This window comes from Notechis scutatus, chromosome 2 (assembly GCF_049901735.1).
Source record: "Notechis scutatus isolate UNSWTSFEM ecotype Mainland chromosome 2, rNotScu1.2, whole genome shotgun sequence".
NCBI classification, from domain to species: domain Eukaryota; kingdom Metazoa; phylum Chordata; class Lepidosauria; order Squamata; family Elapidae; genus Notechis; species Notechis scutatus.
In genome coordinates, this window is record NC_142010.1 from 165,454,716 (window position 1) to 165,474,672 (window position 19,957).

At 40.5% G+C, this 19,957-nt stretch overlaps 1 protein-coding gene across 1 annotated transcript; it reads right to left on the reverse strand.

Moving 5' to 3' along the window:
- Window positions 1-371: 371 nt before the first annotated feature.
- Window positions 372-18,542, reverse strand: DUSP12 (dual specificity phosphatase 12). Its single transcript, XM_026675419.2, has 6 exons — window positions 18,037-18,542; window positions 16,540-16,653; window positions 16,329-16,447; window positions 12,336-12,432; window positions 10,165-10,351; window positions 372-882 (listed from the first exon to the last, which is right to left on the reverse strand). Exons 1-6 carry the CDS (start codon window positions 18,291-18,293, stop codon window positions 721-723), a joined length of 936 nt encoding a protein of 311 aa, XP_026531204.1. The 5' UTR covers window positions 18,294-18,542; the 3' UTR covers window positions 372-720.
- Between the last annotated feature and the right edge of the window lie 1,415 nt (window positions 18,543-19,957).

The following is a 19,957-nucleotide window of genomic DNA, read 5'->3' on the forward strand; positions in this document are numbered from 1 at the left end:
AATGTTAGCATTTATTTTTAAAAAATCAGATTATACAAAATTAAAAAGAATATACAAATATGGTTTGAATTTTTTAATTGTAGTAATTCCAAAATTCCTCAAGAGAACCATGCCGAATGATCTTGCTGGAAATGGATTAAACATTCATACAATAGGCTACTTGCCAAGATTTGTATTTGAACAGCTGGTTATACATGTGGCAAAACTCCCAGAAGCTGAGGTGAGCAGCCCAGCCCTTCTAAACTCCTTTACAGAAGCACATCTCATATGAGATCTTCTAACAAACCTCAATTATATTTTTGATAATTGAGCATCTCTATAATTTAACATCCTGCCTGTTCCCTCTCTGGTCATAAAGTCACACACAAAACTTTCAGGAATTATTTTTATTGGAAAAATGCAGTTCACGTACACAATGCAGAGTTGTTCAGAAGGAAGAGCCTCTAGACATATTTGCAACTATAGCAATCTTGGTTGGTAGCAGTCATGTTGTGCAAAATACCCTGGTGTGACCACAAATTTTAGTGTTCAGTTTAAGAAATTAAAACTATTTCAAGAAATGTTCCCTTGTGATATGCAATTAGCTCTGCTGTATATTTGGCCTACTATTATGGTAAAGTCAAAAGAAAAATACTATGCAAGGCCACTGATTCTTAAAGCATTGATTAAATTGTGTCTCTTTATGTCAGGTATATGCAATTGTCCTAATACAAACCAAGTTCACTTTCTCACATTCTTTGACTCCCCAATGGGCAATCTTTTTACTTCATCAACACGATTCTTGTGAACCTGGAAGGCTGGAGTCACCCAATGACCACAGGAACACTGCTCACCGTGCCAGTGAAAAGAACCCAACTTTGATGTACATTTTGGGCACAGGAGCTATAAGAGAATCAGAGAGAAGGGACAATTGATATTCTGTCTGGCCTTTCACCTTAAAAAAAAACAAGCATGGAACATGTGGATCTCTTTAACTTTGAAACTTTTTGTGAGTTAAGTCAAATCAACTGAAGCTTGGCCTTTTTTTTACTGCCCAATTTCACAAACCCTGTACTCCTAGGTGTCTCTTCTTGTAAGTACACACATTAATGTGTAACCCTTAGAAGTCCATTTTTTTAAAAAAAAAAACAATCCAGTATGCTTCTTCCCACAATTTGCTTTGGTCCCTGGTTTTAAAACATCCTATCCTAACCCCCTTGAAAGCATTCATCTTGTTCCCTGATACCACCCACCTCTTCCTGGCCTCTTAAAAACTTCAGAAAATGTGTCCTCCATCTGTCATTCTCTTGAAATCTGCTCTGATGCTCAGGGTCTCAGAATTCCCTTTTGTTCAATTTTTTTATCTCTCAGTTTCTCATTCACTACCCAATCTATATGGGCTTCATATCTTCTACCAATACTGCACTTCTTTCCATGTGTGACATGTGACTTTTCAACTTTTCATTTCTTCCAAAAGCCACATAGTTTGTTTCCTTGAAAAAAAGGAATATGTTTTTGATCTGATGTTTAAATACTGAAGGAAAGGGTGCCATAGGATAATCCAAAATTAAATACAATCCAGACAACCATCTAAACTTTATTTGCTCAAAACATATGCTTTCAAACATCAAGCTGACATGTATGTATGTATGTATGTATGTACGTATGTATGTAGGTACACCCCGCCCCCAACATCCTAATATAATAAAGGGAGTTAGCAGTATATATGTATATACATACATACATACATACATACATACATACATACATACATACATATGGATCTTTGGTTATTCGGGTTTTCTCCCGATTGGAAGTATCTAGGCAATGTTTCGATGAAGTCTCATTCATCATCTTCAGGCTTGTGTCTTCGGCTCTGTGCTTCTCAGAGTAATGTGAGCTTGCAGCTGCTTCTTCCTTTTAACTGTTAGTGGGGGTGTGACTTGATTGGGTGGGGGCTTGGCTGTGTTCTGATTGGGTGGAGGTGTGTTCTCATTGGTTGGGGGTTTGGCTGTGTTCTGATTGGTTGGGGGGTTGGCCGTGTTCTGATTGGCTGGAGGTGTGTTCTGTTCAGGTGGGGGCTTGGTTGTGCTCAGGTTAGTCTTAGTTACTGGGGGATTTGAGCTGGTGAGCTGTGATCCTGCTGTTTGGCTTCGCGTTCGTGGTCGTGCCGCATCTTCATGGTGGGTGTCAGTTCGCTTCATGTATGGCTCGGAGGGGTTTGAAGCGGGTAGTGATGCAGCTGCAGTGCGGCTTCTGGTCCGTGGTCGTGTCTCATCTTCTGTGTGGGCGTGAGTCTGCTTTCTACGTGGAAGTGTGGTGGTAGCATCTTGTGTGTCCCTCGTGGGTGTGGGTCTGGTGTCATTCTTCATGTTAGGTACTCGTCTGTTTGTGAGGGCGGGTTTCCAAATGGCTGGTAGGTGGGAGGTGTCATCTCGTTTATTCATGCTGTGTGGGCGTTTTCTATCTCTATGGCAGGGGTCAGGGAACTTTTTACCTTTTACCCCCAAAAATTTATAAACGCCGACGTTACCCCTTGATTTGAAAGGAAGGAAATCATACAATATTTGTATGTAAACCAGTGGTCCCCAACCTTTTTGTGCCAGGGACCAGTTTCACTCAGAAACACTTTTTCAAGGACCGGGGGAGGGGAGGAGAAAGAGTCTGAGTTTGGTGGTTTGCTTGCAGACGTTTCATTATCTGACTAGGTAACATCTGATGTTGTTACCTAGTCGGGTAATAAAACGTCTGCCAGCAAACCACCAAGTTCAGGAACGCCAATGCCTCCTCATTGCAACCCTGAGCGACAGATAGTCCCTGCAGGATGGCTGAGAAGCCTCGCTCTCGGCCCTGCCTTCATCAGCCCCATCCCTCAGGTGTCTCCCTCCCTCCCTCAGTCTCATCCCTCAGGTGTCTCCCTCCCTCCCTCAGCCCCATCCCTCAGGTGTCTCCCCCTCCCTCAGCCCCATCCCTCAGGTGTCTCCTCCCTCCCTCAGCCCCATCCCTCAGGTGTCTGCCTCATTCCTCTCTCAGTCGCTCTCTCACTCCTCACCAGCCCAGGAAGAAACTGCTTCAAAGAAGCCGGCAGGGTGGCTTTTCCTGTCGGCGCAGCTTCCCCAAAGCGCCCGTTCACCCCCACCCCGCCGCCCACGGTTCAATCCTCCGTTCTGCCTGCCTGCCTTCGTTTCTGGTGGTTTCTGAGTGCAGCTTCTCGAAGCGCCCGCTCACCCCCGGCTTCTTTGAAGCAGTTTCTTCCTGGGCTGGTGGAGGAGCGAGAGAGCGACTGAGAGAGGAATGAGGCGGGAGGAAACCGAAGCTGCTGAGCCAGAGAGCAGGACAGGCTTCCGTTGCTTCCTCCCCCCTTCTCTCATTTGTGTCCTTGATTCCCGATCCCAGCAGCATTCACGAAGGCGAACAGAATGTCTGAATAAATGTGGGGTATGGAACGGTCGCCAGCCGACCGTCCTCATTACCCCAGGATTTCAGTTTACCCCATTTGGGGTAATTTACCCTGTTCACCACTGCTCTATGGCTTCTCTGATTATTCTGTTGTTGAAGTTTTCGGTTTTGGCAATAGTTCTGATATTTTTAAAGTCAATCTCATGTCCTGTGGCTTTGAGGTGTTGGACCAGGGAAGAGGTCGGTTCTTCTTTTTTGATTGAGTTCTTATGTTCTTCAATGCGTGCACTTATTCTTCTGTTAATTTGTCCGATGTATGTGGTGGGACAGGCAGTGCAAGGGATTTCGTATACTCCTTGGTTTTCTAACTCGATTTTATCTTTAGGGTTTCTTAGGATGGTGGATATTTTTCTGTTTGTGCAGAATGCTGTTTTAATGTTGTGTTTTTGGAGGATCTTGCTAATTTTGTCTGTAGTGCCTTTTATATATGGGAGGAGGGCTTTGCCGTTCTCTTGTTCTCTGTCTTGGATTTTGGTTGGGGTTTCTTTTTGGATTAGGTGGGTAATCTTCTTTCTTTGGAATCCATTGGCTGTTAGTATGTTAGTGAGAGTGTGTAATTCGGTTTTTAGGTGTTGTTCGTTGGCTAAGCATTTTGTTCTGGAGATGAGTGTCTCGGCTACGGAATTGATCTGTGCTGGGTGGTGGTGTGAGAGTGTGTGTAGATAGCGGTTTGTATGTGTTTTCTTCTGGTAGATTGTGTGTCCTAGGGAGTCATTGGATTTTTTGTATACCAAGACATCTAGGAAGGGAAGTTGATTGTTAGCTTCTGTTTCCATTGTGAATTGTATTTTGGGGTGTAGGCTGTTGAGGTGTGTGAGGAAGTTGTTCAGTTTTTCTTTCCCGTGTGGCCAGATTATGAAGGTGTCATCTATGTATCTGAGCCAGAGTTTGGGTTTGTGATCATATTTTTCTAGAGCTTGTGTTTCAAAGTGTTCCATGTAGAGGTTTGCGATGACAGGTGAGAGGGGTGACCCCATGGGTGCTCCTTCTATTTGTTTGTATTTTTGTCCATTGTAGGTGAAGTATGTATTGGACAGGCAGTGGTTGGTCAGATCTAGGATGTGCTTGGGGGGGTTGTATTTGTTTTGGATGGCTGTCAAGGCTTCTTTTATTGGCACTTGGGTGAAGAGGGATATGACATCGAAGCTCACTAGTAGGTCGCTGGGTTGTAAGTTTTGTTTCTTTATGATCTCAATGAACTGGAATGAGTTTCTTACGTGTGAGTTGATGGATTCTGCATAGGGCTGTAGTTGTTTGGCGAGAAATTTGGCTAGGTTTTGTAGAGGTGAGCCTATGGAGCTGACTATTGGTCTAAGTGGGGTTCCTTTTTTGTGTATCTTAGGGAGACCATAAAGCTTAGGGCATCTGGATGATTTCTCTCTGGGTATGATTCTTTGCTGGATTTCTTTGTTGATGGGGGAGGCTTTTATTTTGGATCTGGTGGCTTTTTCTAGGTAGGTGGTGGGGTCTGTCTTTAGGGGTTTGTATGTGGGGTCTTGGAGTAGGTTGGTTAACTTGGTTTGGTAGTCAGATGTGTTCATAACCACTGTCGCGTTGCCCTTGTCTGCTGGTAGGATTATTATGCTGGTGTCTTCTTTCAGGTTACGTAGTGCAGTTTGTTCTTCTTTGGACAAGTTGCTTTTGGGTGGTTTGCTAGTGCAGAGGATGTTGGTGATTTCGAGTCTGATTCTATTAGCATCATCAGGGTTGGTTTTGGTCAGGCTGGTCAGCCCCCACCTGAACAGAACACACCTCCAGCCAATCAGAACACGGCCAACGCCCCAACCAATCAGAACACAGTCAAACCCCCAACCAATGAGAACACACCTCCACCCAATCAGAACACAGCCAAGCCCCCACCCAATCAAATCACACCCCCACTAGCAGTTAAAAGGAAGCAGCAGCTGAATACCATACATGTAAGTACCCGCGAAAACTTAAGAAAACAAATATATAGATATAGGTATAGATATAGGTATAGATGTAGATATAGATATGGTATTCAGCTTTGTTTGGGTATTTTCCCACGTCATTATAGTTGTGCTTTTAAAGTTTTAGCAACGTTTCGGCAGAATCTCATCTGCCATCATCAGGCTTCTGTATTGTGTTCGTCTGTGAGTCAGACTTTCACATCCGTTTCTGTTTTAAATTTAGTGCTAGCCTAGTGCTGTGCCAGAATGTTTTTTTCTTCATCCTGATTGGTTGGGAGTCTTGGTCTGTGTTTATTGGTCTTGGAGTTTGCTGTGTTCTGCTTGATTGGTGTTTCTAATGTCTTCTGTCTGTTTTGTAGCTTTTTTTGTCTTGATTGGCTGGCAACATTGTGTTTCCTGTATTGGAGGCTTTTAGTGCGGCTTGGCTTCGAGTAAACGGACGGCTATCATTTATTAGGAAGCTAGGTTTCATCTGGGTGCCTGGTTGGGCTGTGTTTGAGCTGGAGGTATCAGGTGGGGTCTGTTTGTGCCCAGGTGTTTGCCTGGCTTGTGATGTGGAGATTTTTTTGTTTGTGAGCGCAGGCTTCCATATAATTGACAGTCTGGCGGAGTCATCTCTTCTATTCATGCTTTTAGGTCTTTTTTCAATCTCTATGGCTTCTCTGATAATTCTGTAGCTGGGGTTTTCTATAGTGGCTAGGATTTTGGTGCCATTGAAGTCGATGCTATGACCTGTGGCTTCCATGTGTTGGACTAGTGAGGAAGTGTGTTCCAGCTTTTTTACTGCATTTTTGTGTTCATCCAGGTGGGTACTTATTCTTCTATTGGTCTGTCCAATGTATGTGGCTGGGCATGATGCACAGGGGACTTCATATATGCCTTGGTTTTCCAGGTCAATTTTACCTTTGGGGTATCTTAGGATGGCTGCTATATTTCTGTCTGTTTTGCAGGCAGTCTTGATGTGATGCCTGTGTAGTATCTTACTGATTTTGTCTGTAGTACCTCTTATGTAGGGCAGGACAGCTGTTCCATAGGTCTGTTCATCTTCTACGTCTCCATTATGTCTCAGTGTGTTTTTGTGGATCAGGCCTGTGATTTTGCTTTTGTGGAAGCCATTGGCTGTCAGTACTTTAGTCAGGGTGCACAGTTCAGTCTTTATGTGTGTCTTGTCTATAAGTTACACACACACATATATATGTACACATACATACATACATACATACATACATACATACATACTGCTCAAAAAATAAGGGAACACTTAAACAATACAACAATCCAAGTCAATTACACTTCTGTGAAATCAAACTGTCCACTTAGGTAGCAACACTGATTGACAATCAATTTCACATGCTGTTGTGAAAATGAAAAGACAACAGGTGGAAAGCATAGGCAGTTAGCAAGACATCCCCAATAAAGGAGTGGTTCTGCAGGTGGTGACCACAGACCACTTCTTGGTTCCTATGCTTTCTAGCTGATGGTTTGGTCACTTTTGAATGCTGGTGGTGCTTTCACTCTAGTGGTAGCATGAGACGGAGTCTACAACCCACACTGACTCAGGTAGTGCAGCTCATCCAGGATGGCACATATTCAATGCGAGCTGTGGCAAAGTTTGCTGTGTCTGTCAGCATAGTGTCCAGAGCAGGAGGCGCTACTAGGAGACATGGAGGAGGCTGTAGGAGGGCAACAACCCAGCATCAGGACCGCTACCTCCGCCTTTGTTCAAGGAGGGACAGGAGGAGCACTGCCAGAGCCCTGCAAAATGATCTCCAGTGGGCCATAAATGTGCATGTGGCTGCTCAAACGGTCAGAAGCAGAGTCCATGAAGGTGGTATGAGGGCCCGACGTCCACAGGTGGGGGTTGTGCTTACAGCCCAACACCATGCAGGATGTTTGGCATTTGCCAGAGAACACCAAGATTGGCAAATTCACCACTGGCGCCCTGTACTCTTCACAGATGAAAGCAGGTTCATACTGAGCACATGTGACAGACGTGACAGGGTCTGGAGACGCCATGGAGAACGTTCTGCTGCCTGCAACATCCTCCAGCATGACCGGTTTGGCAGTGGGTTAGTAATGGTGTGGGATGGCATTTCTTTAGGGGGCCGCACAGCCCTCCATGTGCTCGCCAGAGGTAGCCTGACTACCATTAAGTACTGAGATGAGATCCTCAGACCCCTTGTGAGACCATATGCTGGTGCGGTTGGCCCTGGGTTCCTCCTAATGCACGACAATGCTAGACCTCATGTGGCTGGAGTGTGTCAACAGTTCCTGTAAGACGAAGGCATTGATGCTATGGACTGGCCTGCCCGTTCCCCAGACATGAATCCAATTGAGCACATCTGGGACATCATGTCTCGCTCCATCCACCAACGCCACATTGCACCACAGACTGTCCAGGAGTTGGGGGATGCTTTACTCCAGGTGTGGGAGGAGATCCCTCAGGAGACCATCCACCACCTCATCAGGAGCATGCCCAGGCGTTGTAGGCACGTGGAGGCCACACACACTACTGAGCCTCATTTTGACTTGTTTTAAGGACATTACATCAAAGTTGGATCAGCCTGTAGTGTTTTTTTCCACTTTAATTTTGAGTGTAACTCCAAATCCAGACCTCCATGGGTTGCTAAATTTGATTTCCATTGATAATTTTTGTGTGATTTTGTTGTCAGCACATTCAACTGTGTAATGAACAAAGTATTTAATAAGAATATTTCATTCATTCAGATCTAGGATGTCTTATTTTTGTGTTCCCTTTATTTTTTTGAGCAGTGTGTGTGTGTGTGTGTGTGTGTGTGTGTGTATACATACATACATACATACATACATGTATGTATGTATGTATGTATGTATGTATATTCCACATGCTTACAATACTCTGTCAGCTATAATGTAATTGTCAGTGGAACTTTGTTCAGTAATACTTTTGGTTGTAGTTTTTAAAACAGATGCAACTCTATGATCCTATTGCTGAAACTCCTTTGTTCTGATATTGTTTCATTTAATATTAATAGTCTAGGTATTTATTCTTTTAACAGGTTGTTCTAAAACAATCAAGGTGTTACTTTTCAAAACCAAGAGTAGTTTTCTTTCCAGTTGATCTTAAAGTACGGGAACTATGAAATTCTATTATGAAAAAGGTCTCTCCACCCTCCCCCAGCTAGATGATAGCACTGACTGAATTTTGTATCAATTATCTTTTTAAATAATTGTTATTGAAAGTTTTTATTAAAATACTATTTTACTATTACAATAGTAAAAACAAATGCAAACTAAACTCAAAGAAAGCAAAATAGGGAGAATTTTGCTATGAAAAAAGAAAACATATAAGTCATCACAATAAGTATAAATAAATTTTATATATCTTCATTCTCCCATAAGGTTACAAACAAATATCTCTTCTGATAACTCATCTGTATACAAATCTATTAAGTCACCAGCTTTTCAATCCTGATGTCAACAAAAGGTCGATAAAGGGTTACCAGAATTTTATAGAAACATGCTTTATTTTAACCTTCATCAAACAAACTTTACATTCATTCCTCTTACTTCTAACAATCTTGAACTTTAACCCATTCAGAAATTGTTGTAGGATTTGGTCTCTCTTCAATTTTTCTTTTTTCCATTCCAAAGCTTTCTTCCAAGATTTTAGCAAACCTCTTTTGTAAATATAGTAAAAAGTCATTATCTGGATCATTCTCTTGGCTTATTATTTGTAATTTCACTTTGATTTTCAAAGTTTTAACCTACTTCTTTTGTGCTTAAGTAGAAAGTCATTGTCAGAATATTTCTATTGTCTCATGTTTCTGCTTTAACTACCTTTCCTATCTTATAATCTATCCTTTTCTGTTACCCAGTATTTCTGGTTATACAATTTCTGCATCCGGTAAAATTTGTTTCATAGCTTCCATTCCTTCATTAGCATCCATGGAAACAGACATTATTGGTGACATTGCTGATAATATAGCTACTAATTTCTGGCACCATATATCAATTATATTTCTGAAGGATTCACATTTTAGAGTTAAACAAAGGACAGCAAGAATAGAAAGCAAAATCTTTCCATCCATTAATGTCATGCTGTAAATTACTGCCATAAAATGAATTGCAAATAATTTTACCTTGAGGAAATCTGCTTACAATGTAGCAAAAAAAAGGTTGTTTTTACAACCTTTCATAATACCATAATGTCTCAAAACAGTTTGTGAGTAGGTAATTCTCTTTGAATAGAATAAGTCCTCATTTATCAGCTACTCTACATCAGAGGTCACCAAATTTGGCAACTTGAAGACTTGTGGACTACAATTCCCAGAATAGCTATGCTGGCTGGAGAATTCTGGGAGTTGGAAGTCCACAAGTCTTAAAGTTGCCAAGTTTTGGAACCCCTGCTCTACATGGTATCCAAGCTCTACTATATCAGATTGAATGAACTTTGGGGCCACAGCAATGCATGTGTGAGCAGCTTCAATTCTATTGTAAATCATGACTTGAGTTAGGGAAGTTTCACTTCAATATGGCCCATAACATCTGCTGCCAAACTGATTATAAAGCTAAACAGAGAGAATGGACACATTAGGGAAGGATAGGTAATTCCTTTTCCTAACATAAGTCAACCTTTGGCAGACTTACCTGGATGACAGGTTGTAGAGGAGCATACTCCCCTCCATCTAGTATGCAAGCTACAGATATTTTTCCCATTTTCAAATTATCTAATGTATATATCAACATGTAAATAGGTCCCAGCCTTTTGTTCAGCTTTTAGAAAAAAGCAGCAATATCAGATTTTTTGCCTCACCTGTCCTTCCAAGACTCCTAACAGTGCTGCCTCCATCCACTGCACTGGCTCAATAAAGTAAGAAGTACAGTTTGTTTGACCTGCATGGCTTAAAGGTCCAGGTTCTGAAACTTTTTTGTGAGCAAATGCCGCAGGTCCTTTGCCTTCATCATGGGGCAAAATGCTTGAACTTCGGAACAGCAAACGCCTGTTTATCAGAAAGGAAAGAGCACAGTGTCATTTGAAAAGGTACTGAAGCAGCATTGCTCCTTGGCATCTGCAGTATTTTCTTTACTTTTTAGAACAAATGAGGTAGAAAAGAAACATACAAACGTAATCCTCAACTTGCAACAGTTTGTTTAGTGACTGTTCGAAGTTACAGCAGAACTGGAAAAAGCGACTTGCGACTGATTTTCACCTTTATGACCATTGCAGCATCCCCGTGGTCACGTGATTTACATTCGAATGCTTGACAACTGGTTCGTATTTATGACTGCTGCAGTGTCCCAAGGTCATGTGAATCAGCTTTTGTGACCTTCTGAAAGCAAAGTCAATGGGGAGGCCAGATTCACTTAACAACGGTGTTGTTACTAATTTGACAACTGCAGTGAAAGTCGTAAACTGGGGCAAAACTCACTTAACGAATTTCTCACTTAGCGACCTGGGTTCGATTGTGGTCATACATCGAGGACTATCTGTAGACATAACAATCCTGATCTAGAATCAAAAAGGACTAAGAAAAGTTTCATTGTAAGAGTTTTACATTTCAAAACAAATAATTTCTCCATTTTTTTCTTTTAAGCATAATGGCACCGTTTTCAAATGGCATGGAATTCCCATATGTATTTCTGGCAATGAACTTCAACCACCCACTAGGTGCACCCCCTACCACATCTTTTCCATCAATTACTATGACATTCAGCACTGATATAATACAGAGAACAAGCAGGACCAAATTAGAGAAGACCTGTGTCTTTTATAACCAGATCATTATTATTCTAACCAACCCAGTATTCAACATTTCAACCAACGTCCATTGGGTCTAACCGTATACAATACTTACCGTGTATGATAAGAACATTCAGGTGGAAGCAAAAATGACATTTTTTTCAATAAATCTGTAAGTGAACAAAAGCTGGCACAACTCCACATGGTACAAATTTAAACATAACTTTCTGCAAAATTCTCTGCTAAAATTGCCCCAAACTGGTCAGATCTACAAAACAGAACCAATGGATCACTGTAAGTGACCTGCTGTAAACTACCATCTCTTTTGGAGTAGCTGTCCATAGTACACCATGGGGTTTATTTATTCATTTATTTGTATCTCACCTTTATTATTTTTATAAATAGCTCAAGGGGGCAGATGTACTTAATATTACTTCCTCCTCCTTTTCCCCCCCACAGCAACCCTGGAGTTGGGTTGGGTTGAAAGAGAGCGATTGGTCAAACCTGATCAGACAATTCACCATCAAAAGTCAGCAAAAGAAAATCTAATAACATTTAGAAACAGTGATTTGGACTAAGGAAACAAACACTGAACTATTTGGCTACACAACATTCCTTTGGAGAAAAAGAACACCTTGCAAACTGTATCGGAGTGGCTCTACTATGCTTTGGGGTTGCATCATAGCTAGTGGTAAAATATTGTACACAGGAGAAAAAATGGATTCTACTAAGTATCAACATATTCTAGAAGTCAGACACCAGCAGTCAATGAAAAAAACTGAAGCAGAAAAGAGATTGGTTATTTCAACCACTCAACAGTCTGAAACGTATCTTTAAATCAACCAGGAAATACCCATAAAAAAGAAAGCTAAAATTGGGGGTGGGGAGAGGAACATAAATAATGGCTTTCACAGTCCCCAGACTTGCACATCTATAGGGAAATCTATTTGCAGAAGTACGTTTATATCATATAAGAGTTGGGTCAGCTGCTATTCACCTAGGGATTCACTGAAACATACTCTGACCCAAATTTTTGCATGCAACCACATCAGCTGTAAAGCTTTCTCAAAAAGTCCTTTTGCCAAGACTATGATTAATTCAATGTTTAGTCTGTTTAAATCCCCATGCAATTTAGCTGCATTTAGAGTTACCCCCTCGGTCGCAAAAGTGTTAGTGCTCGGACAATTGCTATAAACTGGTGTCATAGGATACTATTCAATAAATGCTTCTCTGGAACCACGTACCTGCATTTCCTGCACCTGTAAAGAGTATCATGATTTAGGATTTGATGTACTGTGTTTGGATCAATTGCAAAGACATGACCAGGCAAGCCTTCTATCTCTAAAAACCAGAAACAATAAGGAGTTTATAAACTTATAATGAAGCATCTCTGAAAGTTTAGAGCACTTCTTTATTGCAGGTATTTACATGTAGTCTTGTAGCAATATTTCCATAAAAGTGTACAATAAAACACATCTTAAAAGGATGGTTTAAACCTGCAACAATTTATCCCAAGAGGGCTTTAAAAGAACTAATATAGCTAAAATATCCCAAGTAAGATTTTAGCCTTTATTAAAATAAGTCCACCAGGGTAACTATAACATTTCCAATTCAATATTCAGATACACATTTTATGAGGATGTTGGGAGTAAAAAAATCACATAAAAATGTAATTAGCCATGTTTGCCCATGTAAAAAAAATCAGGAACAGCAGCAACACTGTAATACTTATATTAGGTTCAAGAAAAGGTGACAAAACGTTTTGCATTTGTACAAAAAAAATTACAGATGAATTAAAGAGAAGATATTTTGCCATAGTACAATAACCTTTAGGTTGTCCTAGAGGTAATGACTATTTCATTGACAAGACCAACAATTCCTGGCAATTATTTAAGAATCTGCCTTTCTGGATCAATTTTGCTTCAATTCCAACCAGTTTAGAATCCTCAAAATTTTAATGCTTCTTAGTTCTTTTCTCGTGAAAAAAAGGTGATACTAATGCAGTGAATATGATTAGTTTGCTTCTTTTGTAACACTGCATAACATACAAGTTCAACACAAAAATATGGAAAAGTATATAAAATATTTTTTATTATTTTCAATATCAATATTTTTATTTTTCCTTTTATTTAGCTGCTCTTTTCAGAAGATTATTTTCCTCTCACTAGTTTTTTATGCAGCCTAATTATAAAAAGGTATTATGTATTTGACTAACTTAATACTGGTATTAAAATTATGAATAACTTACAGGTACATGACTTAGAATCTAGTAATATATATATATATATATATATATATATATATATATATATATATATATATATATATATATATATATATATATATATATATATATATATATATATGGATCTTTGGTTATTCGGTTTTCTCCCGCGTAAGATCAAAGTATTTAGTCGGCGAGGTCCCACTCGCCATCAGGCTGGTTCTTTCGGCTTAGTGCCAGTGCAAGCATGACCGGAGCTGCCATATATATGGCTATGCTGCATGATTGGTTGATGGAGTTGATGTTGGTATAATGGGCTGTGTAATGGCCTTTTGTTGTAGAGATATCCTGGATCTTGTGCTGTCATAGCCTCTTGTGTTTTACGGCTTGGGTAATGGGTTGTGTGATGGGCTTGTGAGTTCTTTTGTTGTGGTATCCTGGGTCTTGCGTTGTAATCTCCTGGGTCGCTTGTGTTTTGATCTCTTTTCGATTAGCCTCCTGTGTAGTAACAGCTTGGGTAATGGGTTGTGTGATGACCTTGTGAGATTTATTGCTGTGGTATCCTTGGTCTTGTGCTGTGATATCCTGGGTCATTTGCTGTGTTGTGACTTCTTGAGTTCTTGAGGTGTAATTTCTTGAGTTTTCTGATGTGACAACCCTGAGCTGGTGGCTGTGATGTAGCATTTTGGGTTTTTAATATGGCTTTGAGTTTGGGGTCTGGGTCTGTGTTCGCTTGGCTTCAGTTCGTGGTCGTGCCACATCTTCATGGTGGGGGTCAGTTCGCTTCATGTATGGTTCAGAGGAGTTTGAAGTGGGTAGTGATGCAGCTGCAGTGCGGCTTCTGTGGTCGTGTCTCATCTTCTGTGTGGGTGTGAGTCTGATTTTTACGTGCAAGTGCGGTGGTGGCATCTTGTGTGGCCCTCATGGGTGTGGGTCTGGTGTCATTTATCATGTTGGGTACTCGCCTGTTCATGAGGGCGGGTTTCCAAATGGCTGGTAAGCGGGAGGTGTCCCCACCACTTGTATATATAGAGAGATGGCAGCTCCGGTCACACACTGCTTGCACTGGCACTAAGCCGAAAGAACCAGCCTGAAGATGGCGAGTGGGACCCGCCAAACGCTGCCTAGATACTTTGAATCTTACGCGAGAAAACCCGAATAACCAAAGATCCAAACAAATACGCGAGAACTCAGAAAATATATATATATATATATATATATATATATATACATATACATATACATATACAATAGATCATATACATATACATATACATATATATATATATATATATATATATATATATATATATATATATATATTCCCGTTATTCACGCCATTAGAGAAGCTCAGAAAATCATCAGGCTTATTCTGTATCACAATATATGATGATGGCAGATATGCCAAAATGCTACAATAAAAGCAAACACAATGACGTGGAAAATACCCAAACAAATATACCATATACATATATATATACATGTATATGTATATGAATATACACACACACATACATAAAAACCTGCATATCTCTCTTGACAAAAAGGAAGAAGGCAAGCATAGTTTTACTTAATTCATGCCTAATCTGAGTACACAAAGAGGGAAGGTAGTCCTCGATTTAAGACCATTTGCTTAGCAACCATTTGAAGTTATGACGGTACGGGACAAAAGTAACATACAACCAGTCTTCGCACTGGAGATCATCACAGTATCTCAATGGCCATGTGATCAAAATTCAGGTGCCTGGCAGCCAGCATACATTTATGATGGGTGCAGAGCCCCAGGGTCATGTGATCTCCATTTGCAACCTTCCCAGTAGGCTTCTGACAAGCAAAGTCAATGGGGTAAGCTGAATTCGCTTAACAACCATGTGATTCATTTAATGACTGATAATACATTTAATCATGGCAAAAAGTCATAAAAGTGTACACAACTCACTTAATGACTGTCTTGCTAAGTGATGAAAGTTCCAGTCTCAATTGTGGTCATAAGTCGAGGACTACCTATACATACATATCGAAGAGATCCAAATTGAAGTCTAAAACCAAGACATTACATATCAAAATTTCTGCATTTTTACTTTGTATTTTAATGGTAGAAATTAAACGTAGAGAGCCAAAACACAACAAACAGAATATAAACAGAATATTATCCTCCGAAAGACAAGAATGAAAAAGGTAAACTCTAGACAGAAGGAATGCTCAAGATGACAGGATGAATGTACAGAGGATTGTTCTCTGGGTGGTTTATATTACCAGTCCCCACCATATTGAAGCTCAGTGTGAAAGTGCTAGTTGAAAAACATGATGGTAGAAAAATCAAAAAATTCTTCTGAAGAAGACAAGACCAGTAGAAGTGACAAAAATGCTATCATTGGGCTTAAAAATAACTATTGATTTATAGTTCAATCAAAGACAAATGCATTTTTGCATCCTGTGTAGTAATTCTCAGACACTGAGTTGCCATATCTGGATGCCTTCAGCTGTCCTCTCAAATCCTTCAGTTTCTTAACACATTTGAGAAGTTTAGCTAATCAGTAAACGCAATGCCTTTTGAGAACTGAGCAGGCTCTGCCATCAAAAGCAAAAAAGCTGGAGGAAAAAAATGTATAAATAACAAAGGAGCCACTAGTGACCTTTACATAATTCTTTTTAATGCACTTGTCAGAGGCTAATTTTTTTCTAGGATGGGTAGGAGCAAGAAAAATGAGAGAGACAACATATTGCACATTATAAGCTTTCTTACAGATATTGGGATGTTTCACAGAAGCAGTAAACACCATGTTAAATATCCTTTCAGAATTGAAGTTTCATCAGATAAGCTATCTATAATATAATTAACATACTGAAGAAAAAGGCTATTGCAGTTCTGCTTACTGCCAATATTAAAAGGGTCGTAGCTAGCAAAATATAACAATAAAAGTACAGTTTAATGTAGATAGCACAACATCTAAGTAATGGTGTGTGTGTATATGTGTATATATATATATATCGTAATTTCTGTTTGCCTTACCAGGACAGTTCTCTGTAATGTTTTTCAAACGATACTGCTTATAAATTGTACTGTTAACATCAACCTTACAACCCATTTTTTCATAGAGTTGCAGTTGCCACTCAAAGCCTTCATTCATCCTAGAACAAATCAAAAGAACTGATAGATCAGAGAATGTGTATTTTAACCTTCATGAGAAAACACTTTCGCCAAAAAAATAAATAAATCATACTTAGCATCAGGCTTGATGGCTTGAACAAAGGCATAGGCCTCTTGAAAAGTAAGGTGATTAGTTTTCATTAAATAGGCAGTCACAATAGCAACACTTCGACTAACTCCAGCATGACTGGAAAAAAAGAACAGGAAGACGTAGTGAAACATTGTTTCCCTCACATAATACCACAAAATATCATTCCCACTTTTATGCTGTTTTTTATAATGCATTTTTATTCAGGATCAGGAAGCAGAAGGCTGGGCACACATCTCTCATCTCATTTTTGACAGCTGCATTAATATAATGCTACAGAATCTAATCTTTCTCCAGTTCCCGCTAGACTGCTTGGATGCAAAACAATTACTATGTATCCTGATTATCATGAAATCCCCCACTACTCAACCCTAGCACATTTTTGACATTACATGACAGGAAGTTTCAGGTTGGTCTTTACTGTAATGGTTGGATGATGACAATTCATATACTAACAATAGTTTATCTGTACATTCTGAACAAAAAAATAAGCTCCGGCTTAGAGTGTAACAGAAACAACTGTGTACCATTTAATCCTATGAAAATTGGGGCAACATTTGTCTGATCAATCCTATCAGTGAAACTAACCAAAGAAAATAAAACTATATTTACATTCCACAAATACATTTTGTTGATCAGCAATTATATTAATCAGTGCTGGGCAGAACTTTTTAAAGCATTTTTTTCAGAACTGCAACTGGACAAAAGCACTTGACCACAAGCTAATGTAATGTACAGTTTCTCTAAGATTTGACAAGGGAGAAGGCAAAAATGAAAATTCAGGAAAGAATGACGGCAATTTAAAAATCATCCCATTGTCTGGGTTCACAAATCGCAATAGTTTCAATTACTGTGAATTTTATAGTATGGTTTATGACATCCTGGGAGTGTTTACACACTTGGCAACAATTCTCTGCAAGAGCACTGCGGCATTTTTAAACCCTCCTCACCCCCGTGCAACCTTTTAACTTAGGTTAGGCTTACAAATATCTCAAAAACTCTTTAACCCAGATATTACACAGCGTTAGGGAAAAACAAACACAAAAGCGTCAGCTATCCTGAGCTCAAACACGGTGAACTCCAAAGCTCAAATAGAGTGAGCGGGGCTTTAATTGTGACGTAACAAAGACAATCTGGGAGGTTCCCCTACGGAAAACGCGGGAAGCGTCGGCTCTACTACACAGCAAATAGTCATTAGTGGCTATATAAACGATCCAGGGAGAAACGCAGTATTTGAACTCGTTAAGTATTTTTTAAAAACCCTTAAATCCGATTGACACATTATACCCAAACATTTTCTTCTACACCCTCAAGAAGGCCAGGGTGGTTCTTAATAGCTGCACTATAATCAAGGATTCCTCTATCCTGGTTTTCTGCTCCAAAGCTAGCCAAAGGAGAAGGTGGTTGGGGGTCTTTTGCCGGTCAGTCCCAGGCCACAGCCACCCCGCCTCCCAAGCAGCCTCCCTTGGGCCGGGGGCTCACCAGCGCACCAGGGCGCTTCCTCCACCCTCCAGGACTTGGCTAAGAAAAGCCGCGCAGTCGTCCAAGCGACTCAGCAGATCGCTCTGCGGCCGGTCCAGCGCCTGGACGAAAAGCGTGCTCTCGAAGCCCGCGAGCGCAGCGGCTCCGGGCGGCTCCGAGTCCACCTGCAGCAGCGCCGTGACGGCTGGCTTTCCGGAATCGTCTGCAGGGCCAAGATCGGCGCCGCTCACATACAGCCGCGGAAGTACCGGCACCATGGCCTTAGTGCGGCTAGGAGGAAACGACGGAGGCTCCCGTTGCCCCGCCCTCGCAGCGCCCGTCCCTGCTCTCCGCGCGGCCCTTGGCGGAGAATGCAAAAGAGGCAAAGAGGGAAAGTGGAGACTTCCAGTAGCGGAAAACGATTTCTGAATTCCTTTAAATTGTTTCTCAAATTGTTAAGATGTGTGGATTTTTAGCTCCCAGAATTCCCGAGCCAACATGGCTGACTCTGAGTTCTGGGAGTTGAAGTCCACACGTCTTACTGTTGTCCAGTTTGAGAAACATTGCTTTTAGACCTTTTTCTCTCGCACCGCCACCTCCCATTTAAAAAAGAAAACAAATATATATATATTGTTTTCATTCGTATTGTGACCCGAGATAATCTCGGCCCTGGCTGCTAACTCTTCTTGAGGAAGGGGCCTTAGGAAAGGGGTAACATTAGGTGAATTGTATTTTTTAAATAAACATGGTCGAAAAGCGGAGAATCTTAAATGTGAAGCACGCAATTGCCTAATTTATGTGACTCCACTAGGGGTGCTGTTCTTTATCAATGTTTATTTTCGAAAATGGGCTCAAAGTGATGTTATTTTGTATTATTTTGAGGGTAAGCAATGTTACATGCAGTTCAGAAAAGGAGTACAAAATTCTGAAGCAAATTAAGGAAAAGACAGCTAAAACTGGTTTACACAAACACCATTTACTATAGATCTGTACCTTTCTAACTTGGCGCACTGCTTCCACCATACATACATTGAATCATACACTGCTTTTTGGATAAAGGGCTCTCATCTCATCAACTCCATCCAATCATAGGTTTGTTTTTTGATGTGATTCTTATTCTCTATGACCAAATCGCCTCAATATACAGTATTTGTTTTGTGCTAGTTATTTTTGTATTCAATCCACATTCATTCAAAATCTATTTTTGTGTTATCTTTTTCCTAATACCCCATTCCCACTGCATTCAACTTATTTTTGTGTTTCTCCTGATGTTTCTCCTCCTTACTTCCATGTACAAAGAGGACAAACTACTCCAGCTATTTTTCTTTCTAAAATGTTCTTCCCTTTGTTGGAAGAAATAAGGGGCGTGCCGCATGCATAAGCGCACAATCGTGCCTACCGTCCTTGTTCTTTTGTCCCCAATTATTAGTTCCTATTTCTTGTATTTAAACTTATGTTTATTCCTGTTTCTGTTGTAAGCTTTTGACAAATAAATAAAATAAATAAAAAATAAATATCCTTCTGGGTTCAGTTCCAAATGGGGGAAAAACACTGGAAACATGGAGGCTGTTTGGAAAGATAGTTTCATGGTGGACAGACCACATGGCTTGGAGCTCCAAAATGATCACATACTTCAAGGTGAAGGAAAATATCAAGAAGGAGGAGGAGGGCTGAAAGTGCCTGGTTTTATACCCTCTGTTGAGATTTGAATTTGAGCTTGTATTCTGATTGGTTGTCAGACTCCCATGGAGCCATGCAGCGGCAACTCTGTAGGCTGTCCTGAGTTCCAGGTGTGGTTGAGCCTTGCTGGATGATGATGTAATGAAAAGGGCTTTGGGCAATTGCTATAGCTTTACCTGGAGATCTTTGTTATGTAAAATATTCTGGCCCAGGCCTTAATGGCCCACCCATTAACAAAGGGGGGGGGGTGAGTTTCTACTTC